This window comes from Danio aesculapii, chromosome 4, assembly GCF_903798145.1.
Source record: "Danio aesculapii chromosome 4, fDanAes4.1, whole genome shotgun sequence".
NCBI classification, from domain to species: domain Eukaryota; kingdom Metazoa; phylum Chordata; class Actinopteri; order Cypriniformes; family Danionidae; genus Danio; species Danio aesculapii.
In genome coordinates this window covers 45418413-45432258 of record NC_079438.1, presented here as the reverse complement: position 1 = coordinate 45432258, position 13846 = coordinate 45418413, and the positions used below count along the sequence as shown (strand labels likewise).

At 32.0% G+C, this 13846-nt stretch overlaps 2 protein-coding genes across 8 annotated transcripts in view; one reads left to right on the top strand and one right to left on the bottom strand.

The window, feature by feature from the left end:
• Positions 1-13846, top strand: part of pphln1 (periphilin 1) — a 61646-nt gene that overhangs the window by 23939 nt on the left and 23861 nt on the right. For 2 of the 7 annotated variants that reach the window (XM_056455798.1, XM_056455801.1), the window contains 5 exons: positions 4108-4144; positions 8778-8821; positions 10001-10065; positions 10160-10369; positions 11217-11284. In XM_056455798.1, the coding sequence (XP_056311773.1) occupies position 8821; positions 10001-10065; positions 10160-10369; positions 11217-11284 (344 nt within the window). In that variant the 5' untranslated portion in view covers positions 4108-4144; positions 8778-8820. Of the gene's footprint in view, positions 1-4107; positions 4145-4284; positions 4372-7923; positions 8081-8777; positions 8822-10000; positions 10066-10159; positions 10370-11216; positions 11285-13846 lie in introns of those variants that run through there. The other 5 variants (XM_056455800.1, XM_056455795.1, XM_056455797.1 and 2 more) reach the window with 4 other exon arrangements.
• On the bottom strand, positions 832-7717 carry zcrb1 (zinc finger CCHC-type and RNA binding motif 1). The gene is made up of 8 exons (XM_056455803.1): positions 7592-7717; positions 7393-7491; positions 5026-5054; positions 4828-4939; positions 4645-4752; positions 4234-4343; positions 1366-1438; positions 832-1269 (listed from the first exon to the last, which is right to left on the bottom strand). Exons 2-8 carry the CDS (start codon positions 7474-7476, stop codon positions 1129-1131), a joined length of 657 nt encoding a protein of 218 aa, XP_056311778.1. The 5' UTR covers positions 7477-7491; positions 7592-7717; the 3' UTR covers positions 832-1128.

Sequence of the window (13846 nt, the reverse complement as noted above, 5' to 3'; positions counted from 1 at the left end):
GATTTTCACACCAATATTTGTACATAATTTTTATCATTTTAATAATTTGGCCTGTACTGCTCAATAGTTGGATATTCAAAAGCATTTATTTTCTCCAGACCCTGGAAAAAAAAGTGCATTTTGCATTTATTAAAAATGTAGCATTTAATAAAATTACACTCTTTCAAATAGAAGCCTGTTAACAAAGATTGTATGACATTTCATTTAAATTGTCAATGGAATTGGGAAATTTTTGTCCTAAAGCTCTTGAGTGTTTTTTCGTACCTAGTTTAAAATTTATGAAAAAAAGGAGGGTCAAATATCAAATTTTGAACATGATGGACTTTTTTGTTCAGTTGAATGCAAAAGAAAATATACTGAAGAATGTTGGAAACCTGTAACCATTGACTTCTATAATATTTATTTTTCCGCACTAAAGGTGTCACTGGTTACCGGTTTTCTAACATTCCTCAGCATATTTTCTTTTGTGTTCAACAGTACAAAACAATTCAAACTGGTTTGGAACAAGTTAAGTGGGAGTAAACGATGACAGAATTTAAATTTTTGGCTGAACTATGCCTTTAAATCTGCTAAAATAATCCCCAATTTAAAAAACACTCTTTTGCTAGTTACATAATTCATTTCAATTAACCTTTTTACACTTATTACACTACTTTCTAATTGAGAATGCAGATACTGCTATTTAAAACCTTGATTCGAACATGTACAACTAAAATGCATATCCGCGTGAATCAGTTATGTCAGTGAGTGAAATGACTTTGGAAGCTTTCAAATGACTGTCAAGAGTGGAGGAAAAGGGTTGACAGGAAGTTATTTAAAAGAGTTTATTTTCCTGGAACAAAAGCAATCATGTAACTGTAAAATAAACAAGACTAAATTATATTTACAAAATGATATTAATAAAAAAAAACTTTACAGAAGTTTGCTGGAGGATGTTTAAATAAACTATATTCTCAAAAATCATAGTTGTGTATATCTGAATAAATATTTGTTAAAAATTCAGATCAAGAGTTTAATGTACTGCAACACAGTCTGACAAAATGATAAATTTAGATCAATATGTGGTCTTCCTAACAGGTAAAAGCGGTTGAGAAGAGGCGATGTGTTCTGAGCACATAAAAGTGTGAGTCAGTCACTGAGCTCCTCCTCGTCACTGAAGTATGCGCTCTTTTTGATCCTGGGTTTGTGGGTGTCCTCTGATGTTGATGCTTGAGACGCATCTTCTGCAGCCTGCTTCCTTCTCTTCTCCTCCTCCTCAATGCGTGCTTGCTGATGATCATTTGCAAACGGGTATATTTGTCACTGAACCCAATTTTTACGTACACTAATGATTACTTAATTGTAGAGTATATAAATACAACTTACCTGGAAAGCAATAGCTTGACTTAAACTGTCCAGTGCTGGATCCTCTCCTTCTTCCTCACTGTCTTCTGGTTCTCTGAAAAAAAATTACATATGTTTTTTACTATTTTTACAATTCATGTACATTCTAGCAGTGCAGCATCTTATCATATTTCATTTACATCGTTTCCTCATTTTATTTAACAAAACTATTATAAGCCTAGAATTTAGTGCTAGTTGGTGCTACTTTCCTTATGGTCAGTGCAGTAAGAGACTGTATTATCATCAATACTTGTTGAGGACAAACATTTGTAACATATAAAAACTTAAAACCGAATCTTACCTATGAAATGTTCTGCCTTTGTGCTTTGTTTTCTTTGTTTGCTCATTACTACACTCATACACAGCGCTAAAGTCCAGCATATTCAGACTGGCTTTAGTCTTAACTAGTGCAGTTGAATGACATTTGTCCTGAGAGCACTGTACAAATGTGGCAGCGCTATTGACGCATGCTCAGGGTACGTATGTTATATCTAGTGTATATATATATATATATATATATATATATATATATATATATATATATATATATATATATATATATATATATATATATATATATATATATATATATATATATATATATATATATACTGTACATACGAAAGGGATAGTTCACCCCAAAATGTATTCACTATTTAGTGGGGCTGGACAATTAATCGAAAAGTACTGGTAATCTAAATTCTGACCCTATAATCGATCAAATTTTTCCAGGACGATTTTTTAAATTACTTTCCCTATGTGTTACGTGACTTCGCTCTGTTAAATGCTGTGGCTGATTTATACTTCTGCGGCCACATCTGATCTCTGATGATTGGAAGCTACACCAGAGATGCCTTGAGATGGCATATTTTCCATTACATTCAAATTATTATTTACATTAAAATATTTGTTTATAGAAGATGCAAGTATGCAATGCACTGTTTAAAATATTATTTACAGGATATACAAGAGTTTTTTTATTTAGAAGAGCTGCTGCTTATTTTGTACTTTTAATATGAAAAACATTGAAAATAATTTGTTTTGTTTCCAAAAGAAGTTATTCATTTTCACTTTTTTTTTATAAGAAAAAAGTAAGTTAATTTTAGGCACTGTGTGTTTTAATTTCAGTTTTTCAACGCTGATATTCAGTAAATAATCCTAGATAGCAGATAGTGCGTGTTTTATTTTAAAATCAAGTAATGCACCCTTCATCTCTCAATATGTGAGCATATTTACTGTACAAAACTTGTCAATGAACTTTTGAGGGCAACTAAATTAAATAAATAAAATAATCGTTCATTAATCGTAATAGGAGTTACAATTTTTTAATTAATTAAGATTTTGATTTTAGGCCAAATCACCCAGCCCTACTATTTAGTCACCATCAAGTGGTTCCAAACCTTTATGGGTTTTTTTTTTGTTGCTAAACCTAATGAAAGATATTTTAAAGAAAGCTGAAAATCGGTAACCATTGACTTTCATAGTAAGAAAAACAAATACTATGGAAATCAGTGGTTACCAGCTTTCTTCAGAATATATTATTATTTTTGTTCAACAGAAGAGAGAATCTCAAAGGTTTGCGTGCAACTATGCCTTTAAGGTTGAGTTCAGGCAGTGGTTCTTAATCCCAGTCCTCACTTAGAGAGCTCTATGCACAGCTAGAGTTTTAAAGCCAACAATAAACTTTCGGTGAAAGTTAAATATGACAATTTTTAATTTCACAAGGTTGTTTTTACAGCATCAATGTTGTAATGTAATTCCATTCAGTTAAATAGACTTAACATTCATCTAGTTGTTCAAGTGTAAAACGAGATGAAAGACCATTGTAAAAACTAGTGCCGTCAGAAGCAACAGGCTAGCACAGAAATTCCATTGAAAATACTAAGGTAAAATGAACTGTCATATTTTAAAGACATGGCGGGGAGAAATGGAATGTAATGCCGTGCTTCTTGTACAATCTGAGACCCACTTCATATCGTATATCTAACAGGCCATGAGGATCGCTGATTTTTTTTTTAAAGAAATCACATCTTAAACGTGACAATTTTGTAATGAAAAGACAGTTCACCGGAAGCCCTTTGGCTGCCTGGCTGAAAAATAAAGTCTGTGTGCATATAGCCCATTTTATACACATGTATCACTTATTTAATAATAACCTGATTCAGATATTTAACTCTTTAGAAAAGCTCCATGCATGACCTATGTTCTGACTGATAGGGTTCCTACGCAGTGTTCATTGCTCCCTCCTTCATAGCTCCCTACATGAGCACAATTTTTTTGGTTGTTCGTTCACAGATTTTCCAAACATCACTTCCTGCAGCATTTAAATAAATACAATTTAAATTCACATATCGCACTCTAAAAATTGCCATTCCAATGAAACAATCGTGAATTGGAATTATGGCAGGATATTATGGCACGGCACTTGCTGTTAAATTAGAACAAGCATCTGAGGTGATCAGACAAACATACAACGTGTGAGGACTAGAATTGAGAAATGCTGGTTTAAGGGGTAGATTTATGTATATACCCATGTAATTACTGTGTTAAATAGTAAACATTTACTTACAAAATGCTTTAAAAAGATAATTCACCCAAAATTGAAAACTGATAAACTGAAGAAAAGAAGCCATTGACTTATATTTTTTTGTACCTACTATGGATGTTAATGGCTATTTTTCTTGTTCCAACATTCTTCAAAATATCTTGTTTTGTGTTCAACAGAAAGAAAGAAATTCATAAAGGTCTGTAATAACTTGAGGTGAGTAAATTTGTATTTTTGGGGTTAAATGTAGGTACATACTATAAGAAGAGGGTTTTAATTTTGAAATACTATTAAGTAGCACTTACACCTCCTCAGGCTGCTGGATCTTTTTCTTCTTTTTCTTTTCTTTTTTAGGTGGAGGTTCTCTCTCTCCAAGTAAATTTTTGGGACAGGCATAACTCAAGTGCCCTTCTTCCTAATAGAGACAAATAACATTGCAACTTGTAAGAAACATTAAAACTCTTCCCATAACGTTTATCTTAAAATATACAAGTGTCTGTCTGTCTGTCTGTCAATCTATCTATCTATCTATCTATCTATCTATCTATCTATCTATCTATCTATCTATCTATCTATCTATCTATCTATCTATCTATCTATCTATCTATCTATCTATCTATCTATCTATCTATCTATCTATCATTAATTATCACCTACATATTAGACAAATTAACACATGAAACATACTTATAATATAAACTAAATCACAGACTTACCCCACATTCATAACATTTGGATTTGTCTGTGTAGTTTCTCTTTCGGATGAATTCTGCAGCTCTCCCGTTATCTATGGCAATGCTGGCCTTTACCATTCTCCCAAACAACTGGAATAGTCCAACATGTTTATTTGAACAGTTCAAACAGTCCATTTGTAAGTATTAGATAAAACAAGCGCATACTTGTTTGTTGTTGAGTGAGCGAGAACAGTTATATGCAGACTCCCTGTCCAGAAACAGCACAAACGCCACTCCTTTACTCATCCGTGTATGCTTGTCTTTGACAATAGTCACCCTTTTGAAAACAACATTGGGACTGTGATCAAGCCATGCGTTGATAGAAGTATAATACAACTGAAATAAAATTTATAGGGTACTTACTTGACTACTTTGCCATATTTTGAGCATAACTGTTGGAAAGGGACAATAAATATTAACACCATCTCTGAGTTTCATTCAAATATAAATAAAATATGGAGAAAAGTATGTTACGAAGATAATCATATACTTTGTCATTGTATTTTTTTGTAACAGATTTTGATGTGTGCACATATGATTAGAAAGAGTCCATCATAATGTGACATGCTTCAGTGTAAGATTTGATATTAATTATAGTGAAATCACTATAATGATTACAGTGTCCACCGATACAATGTGTGGTGGTAAAGAGGCATTAAGCACCATAAGATCATTCATTCATTTTCTTTTCTGCCTAGTCCCTTTATTAGACAGGGGCTTTTCACAGCAGAATGAACCACCACCAAGTTTGTTCTGTTAAATATAAATTATAATATTTAGTTTTAAAATGATCTGTTATTACATTATTTCAACAATTTCAAATTAATAATGTTTGCTTTATGTGGATATGTTTATTTAAAAAGATCAACAATGGTAGAATGTATTATTCTTTTTAAAACTCCTTTATCTTATTATTTTAGATAAAATGCAAATTCCTCAGGTATTCCACAAGGACTCCGATTTTGCATTAACATTATAGTTTATACATCACTTAACAAAATAACTCATCGAAATAACTCATCGAAAAAGGCTTTAAGACCAAGCAGAATCCTCTGTTGGCTGTCTAATCAGCTCAGTTTTGGCCAATGCAAACTATTTTCAGAAGTCCAACATCCAGCTGTGCAAGAAAACAGACAATCTGACCAAAGTAAAGTCATCTTTCGGTACTGCATTGTTTTTAAATGGAGAAAACCTCATTCTTGAAATAAAAAAAGACCAATAAAAAGGTGTGATGCATCAAAAGCAGCCCAAATAAAAATTAATTTCAATAATAATTTGTCTATTGTTGTTATCCATGAATTTTCAAATCTACTTTTTACAAGAGAGCTTAAAAAATTGTGACGCTCTACATTATAACTATTATTATTATTATTATTATTATTATAAGTTTATTTTTTATTATTCAAATATGACTGAATAAAGTTAAATGTGCTGGCCAGTTTATTTGCCTAATAAATGACACAATAGGCTACAGTATTTATTTTTAAACTTTAACAGATTCCTGTTTTTTTTTTTATAAAATAATAAAATTGTTCATATTTCTTTATTCTGAATCTTTAGGAAGCATTTTTGGTCCATCAAAAGGTTTGGTTATGCTGACCATCCGACAAGCTAATCCAGCTAAAAATAGTGCTTTTAAAATGTCACTAAAATGCAGTATTTTAATGTCACAATTTAATAGAAAATGAGGCGTTTAACTGCAATAAGGTCCACTTTTTGAGGAAAAAAACAACCACCCCATTAACCAGGCTGGCTACGGGCCTGAAATATATATTGTCTACGGATATATGATTGCTTAGCTTAATGATTATACTTTTAGGATCAACTGAAACTACAATAATGACTATTAGTTATCTTCATTTATTCATTCATTAATTTTCTTTTTGGCTTAGTCCCTTTATTAATCCGGGGTCGCCACAGCGGAATGCACCACCAACTTATTCAGCATATGTTTTACGCAGCGTATGCCCTTCCAGCTGCAACCCATCTCTGGGAAACATCCATACACACTCATACACTACAGACAATTTATCCCACCCAATTTACCTGTACCGCATGTCTTTTGACTGTGCTGGAAACCGGAGTACTTGGAGGAAACCCATGCGAACGAGGGGAGAACATGCAAACTCCACACAGAAACGGCAACTGACCCAGCCGAGGTTCAAACCAGCGACCTTCTTGCTGTGAGGCGACAGCACTACCTACTGTGCCACCGCGTCACCCAGTTATCTTAATAGATCATGAAAACAGTAAGAATTTTTTTTGGATTTGCATTTCTTTACTCCTAATGTCGCTAGTTAACACGCTCAATGCATTTTTTCCCCCAACGCATCCAATAGTTTGTAAAATATCAGCCTCTACCAAATAATTATGTCGGTTTATGGTAAAAGTACCGTAATTAATACATTTATAGGAAAATATGAAGTGTAAGACCAATTTATTTAAAAACCTAATCAAAATAAGACATTTTTGAATACTAAATCATCTTCATTTTTTTAAGTATGCCATAAAATATTTCAGGTTCTCATTTAACAGGTTTTCTCGTTTACAATAAAACTAAAATCAAGTGTAGTAGTGCAACAGGATTGTTTGTTTGATTATTTTGTAAACCAACAATGCTGTGTGTGTAAACCATTATTTAAAACAGTAATACTTTAAAACAATCAAAAAATATGGTCATCCATTGGGTAGAGCAGGCAGTTAATGGGATCATTTCAACACAATTTGCACCTTGTGCATATCGCTGTTTGTCAAAGAGAATGGGATGTTAGACACATAAACTGTGCTTTTGCTGGGCGCTAAACCACCACTCATCTTTATCCCTGAGATCTGAAAAAGATCAAATCACTTTGTCATCAACATGCAAAATATGATCCTTAAAGTACAAAAAAAGTAAACTACTACAAGGTTATATACATTTCAAACTTACCGACAATAATTCTATGCATGAATTGATGTATTATACACAAAGGACATTATTTATGACCAAGAAAATAACTGCGTTTATGTTTATAAATCCGACGCCAAACATCTTCAACGTACCGCGACCCGGAAGATCAAGACTTACCGCTGTCAAAATAAAACACCTTCCATCAAAAAAATACATTCACAACTTACATTCTTACATGTATATCATTTACAAACACTCTTTAAAAGGTAACCAACTTATTATACATCGTACAATAGCTTCAAGTTTAATTTAGCAGCCATTTTATTGAGATGTGAATTGTTTGGTATTTTGAATTCGGATTAGACCCGGAAACCGTGTTTTGTGGAAGTGGAGTTTTGTTTGCAGCGCGCTTAACCTTTCTCCACGTTTGGGCTTAAATGTGTGTTTTCCCCTCACGATAATTAAGTGTATGCAAACGATTAAAGTATGCTAGATTGATAGGGATACGTCGAGCAAAGCACATGAGCGGTATGTGAACGCCAAGTTTTGGGTTTATACATGTGAATTCTCAGTATGTACTGGTGGAAAACGGCATTACACTTATTTAAATTAGTTTATTTTATTGTAAATGAGTTTATTCAATAGAGATTCATACATGTGGATATGCATAAATCAATATTGACGATTTATTAACGTTAATTGGACTGCAGACCAAACAAACAGATCTGTGTTTAACGCTAAAGTGTGTGCTTTTTGTGTTACACTATGTTAAAATGTGGTGTTATAATAATCTATTATTGTTTGAAGTAAATCATTAAGCAGATAGTTTTAGTTCTGGTTACTGATTGGTTATACTAATAGCAGTGCTTGGCTTGTCAGTTGTTTTGGATCATTCATTTACGTTGATATGTTTCTTACGTTAGCAGTATTCAAACGCGTTTAACTTACCTACTTTCTATTATTTATTTACAATGTTATTTACACAATTGTGTTTCTAACAACGACATCTAGACTTAAATAAACAAATGTGTGTTTTAAACAATCTCCCTCACCTCCAGACTAGTATATAAGACTAATGTGGTCTACAATACATTAAACCGTTATCAAGTTCTACTTTTATTTCACTTTTGTTTATTAAAATGCATATTAATGAGCAGTAATTATTGGTTTTAAGTTTTTAGTGCGATATAAAATGTGAATATCTGTTTATTATATCTGTTTTTAGATCAACACAGCTGAAGAAAGAGATTAATAATTCAGAAACTAAAAGTAAGTGGTTTTAAGAAATATGTTCTATTTTATGTTTCATTGTAATGCAGAAGATTATAAAACATGAATGTTAATAAGAAATCATTTATATCAGTTGTTTTTGTCTATTGTACAGTCTTGAAAATGTATTTATTGGTTTAATGATGCCCTTCATACATCAGCATGTGTCATGTTTGATAATTCTTTTTGATTTTAATGATTTATGCTTCATTTCATTCATTTATATATCGAAATTTTGTCAGGGAATGTTTAGAATAAAAATTAAAATCAAAGATCAATACATTGTTTATACCTTGTAACGATGCTTAAAGCATTTACTTTGTTTTTAAAGGATTTAAAATGTAATACCAGTTTGTGTGATCACTTATCTTATTTATTTGTTGTTTAATTTTGACAAATATATCTATTAACACACTACAAATCTAAGCGGTTTGAAGCATAGTTTATAGTTAAAATAAAGGTAAAAACTGACCTATAACATTTTTTAATTATTTAAAAATAAAGTAGACAATATGCTTTCATTTGCTACGCATATAAAATGTATTTATAATTTAAATTAATTGCATGCCAAAATGGAGTGTGTCATCTTTGCAGGGTGACCGTGGGGTCTTAAAGTCTTAAAATGTCTTCAATTTAAAAAACAAAATTTTTGGCCTTAAAAAGTCTTAAATTCACTGAAATGTTGTCTTGTAAATCTTAAATCATTTTAAACAGGTCTTAATTTTCCTTTGTTTATGCAAAGCTACCCAATTGATCCAACACACATTCAATCACCAACAATACATCTCCATAAAACTTTAAGCAAAACTATATTTATAATTAATACTATAAGAGACTGTTGTGCATACATTTAGTTAGTTGAAGTTTTTAAAGAGGTTTTTAAAAAATAGTATGTATAGAACTGGAGTCTGTTTGTTTTGACACGTTGTTTGAAATATGTGGGTAAGAAATAATTATTTAGAATTAGTCTTTTGATGGTGAAAGTATTCTGCTGGGCCATTTAAAAGACCCTTGGTGTTTAGCCTTATTTAAGTCTGAAATTTCATCCTTGATGGTCTTAAAAAGTCTTAAATTTGATTTGTTGAAACCTGCGGAAACCCTGTCTTTGATCCAACGCAAAGCTTGTGTATGTTCTTAAGTTTACGTTGTATTAATATGTCATCTGTTTATGTATTCCAGTGGCTTTTAGGAGAGAACGAAATTTAAGAGAGGTTTACGAGGACAGGTTTCCCCCAGATAGAGCGGTAAATACTCATTTGACAGTTTGGTTTTTGTCTGCAATCGGACATTTGGTTCCTGCTATGATGCAAATTTAACTCTTTTTTTTTTATGTTTTAGGGTCCATATCCAAGAGGAGGACAAGGAGAGAGAAGACCTCCATTCGGACGGCCTGATGAGGAATTCGGCCGTGGTTTTGAATATGATAATTCTCGCTTTTACCCAAACGGTGCTCCTCGCAACTACCATGGAGAGGATCAGAGAGGCTACCATGGAGATGGCCATCACAATTTTCCAAATGAACACAGGGGTGGACCTCCTGGACGAAGAGTAAGCTTCAGTGAAACAGACTTCTAGTTTTACATTTAATCATGTTCATTTTCTTCTTTATTATTATTATTTGGATGTCCTGAATTGACTCTTTTCAATTAGTTTAATGAAAAAAAAAAAAAAAGGAAATATATGGAAAACGCTCATGTCACTTTGCATCATGTCATTTAGGGCTGCACAGTATAACGTTTGAGCATCAATGTCGCAATGTGTTTATCCGTAATAGTCACGTTGCAGGATGTGCAATGTCAAGATGATATTATTTTTAACAGGAGCCACAATTCAAGAAGATGATTTGTGGAGTCATTGCCAATATTAACCAACAATTTACCAATTAGTTTATGATATGCATGTGTTTTTAAGCATTTCAATCCACTTTAAAGAATTTAGGCAATTTTTAGGATTTCATTAAGATAGCAAAAATTAGGATTATTAGGCAATTTTTAGGAAATTATGTTTGCAACTTTAGGAAAGATTATATTTATGTGCAAATATGATGAAGATTTACCATACAGTGTTATATTACATTTGATTATTCAATTTGTGCCTGAATACTGCTAGACTTCCAGAAAATCTGGAAATGCTGTTTATTTTGTTTTTATCTTTGCTCTATTGCATTTATCAGTGCTTATGATTGGTTTATTATCATTATGCAGATGCACTGCCATACAAAGTCATCCTAATGAATCTATTTTCATTAAATTTAATAGATAATTGAATCTAGTGACAGAATACTCAATATCTTAATATGTATCACAGAAAAACAAAATATAGCAATGTCAGTTTTTTTTTTTTTTTTTTTTTTGCAATATCGAGCAGGTCTAATGTCATTGCATTTGTGTTTCAGCAAGAAGACTTTCCATACTACAGAGGACCAAGAGAAGAACCCCATGGTGGCCGCCAAATGGATTTTAGGTATATTTTAAGTTGAACTTTCTATTAGGGAAGAAAGGCGTTTTCCTGCAATTATGATGGGTGTGTTAGGAAATTTCAGAATCAGAGTGACCAATGACTTGTGGCAAAAAAAAAAACCCCAAAATGAGCCGCAAAATACTTTTAATAACTGCTTTTACATTTAATATTTCTGCAAATAACATATTAGATATACTAAATAGAATTGAGAGTGTTATTGTTAGACCAGATTAAGGTTTTTAAAGTATAGATTTTTAGTATTAGAAGACTTTTTGGAAGTGACTATGTTCTGTTTTCTTAGCAACCAATAATCATGACTTGGATTGGAACAAAATGAACTGTTTACTAAAGCTTTTTTTGTTGTGCATTAAAACAGGTTAACGTGAGTCAGTTAACATTATTATACACTGTAAAGCCCAACAGTCAACTTTATCAAATGAAATGAGTGTAGTTAACTCAAAATTATTACAAATTATTATTAAATAAACTCGTTACTTCAACTTAAATGGAGGAAGTTCACAGTACTCTTATAGATTTTTTTTTTTAACTCAAATAGCACTAAGCATCATATGAATCTTGTTCTTAAAGCTGAACAGCATATTAAAATGTCAAAGCAATTCTTTTATGTTATGACTAATAAATCCAATCAATGAAACATTAACCAATCATTCTTACTTTTATACTTCAATGTAAGTCAAAACAGGCTAAAACTCTGGTAGCTTTAGTTTCAGTTGGTTTATTGCATTGCCCAGAACAAGGCTTTTACTGAATAGAGAAGAAAAAAGATCACTCATTTGAAGTTTATCTGAAACTCATGTGGCCCAGATTCAAAATGGAAAGCTTTTCTGCAGTATTCCTTGCTATAAATACTCTAGTTTTCTTACCCTGAGTCACATGCATTTCAGATAAGCTTCAAATGTGCTTTAAGCGAAACATTTACCATCCTTTTAACACTTTTATTCACTGCTGACCCCTTCTGGGTTTTAAAATGAATGGTAAGCAGGGTAAAAAAGTCATTTCCCCCAGCAGATGGCAGAATTGTTCCTTGAAAACAACCTCTTTTCCCTCCAGCTTTAATGTCTTGTTTTCATACTTTGACTGAGAGAATAAGAGACGCCAAGAAACGAAGTTGCTTAATAAGAAACATAAATCAAACTCTGAGTTGTCTTACGTTTTCTGTTTGGTTTGTGTGTTGTCAGCTCGTATGGAAATACCCACAGACAGTCATTTTGCCAACTGTGGTTTTCCTTATCTCTTAATCTGACTCTCTCCGGTAATTAATTGCAACAGTTCACAGCAGGGATGAAGAGCAGCCAAATGAACTTCGTGTTGGTGCACCCCTACCGAGAGAGCGTCACTAAAACACTTAAACGGTGACTTCATGCTTTTCTTAATTGGCCAAATTAATGAAACATGGAGAGTCTGTTTTTACTACAGGAAAGTAAAAACAGAAGACTGTTTGCTTGAGATTCACATTTCTTCATAGACATTTGAGGCCACTGGATGAACTTTGTGTTGTCTGTTATTTATTTGTTTTTGAATGAGCAAAAAATAGTTACCCTCATTTATTTATGGCACCTACTAGGGCTGCATGATATTGGAAAAATGTAGTACTGCGATATGAATATTTCAAAATATAACTTAATATCTCTATTTGGAAAGAATTTATAAAGTTAGATCGATTGGGATGATTCTGCAGTGGGAGTGCATCTCTTTTAAATCGAATTAACAATCTATAAGCTTTTTGGGGTCCCCCGCACATTTTCAATGTGGTCCGTGCTATTTGCAGTGCATTTCTGTATTTGCATGTGTTGTATTTTCATGCATAACAATCTATAAATACAATCAAGCAAGAGATACAATTGAAAAAAGTGTTTTATTGCTTTCCAAGTCTAACAGTATCCAAGTACAGTAACTGAATGATGAAAATAAAAATAATTCAATAAAATTAATCGTTAATAAAGTTACAAATGGTGCAAATTCTTATGCCTGAATATAATCACAGGCATCAAAAACGCATGCAAATGCTGAATTATAATACAAACCTATCATTGCATATCCTGCGATGTGACTCTTGCGAATGATCACATTGTGATATCGACGCTGAAACTATATATTGTGCAGCTCTAGCACCTACTAAAATATAACTCAGTGTAACAGTATTTACCAAAACAAATGTCAGACTTTATTTAATGATCACAGTGCAACACCAAAAGTGTTAAATAATTATTTTAAATCTTTATACATTGCTTGTTTTAGCTTGTGCCATTTTTTCAAGCAGTATAGTTTAAAAAAATATATAAAAATATATCATTGTTTCATATATCTGCTTGATTCAATGTATTATTTTTATAAAAACATTCTAAAAATAACTTGTTTTGGATTTTATATAAAATAAAAATGTTATATACAGTTGAAGTCAGAATTATTAAACCCTCTAAATGATTAGCCCCCTCTGTTTATTTTTCCCGCAATTTCTGATTTTTTTCAACACATTTCTAAACATAATAGTTTTAATAACTCATTTCTAATAACTGATTTATTTTATCTTTGCCATGATGACAG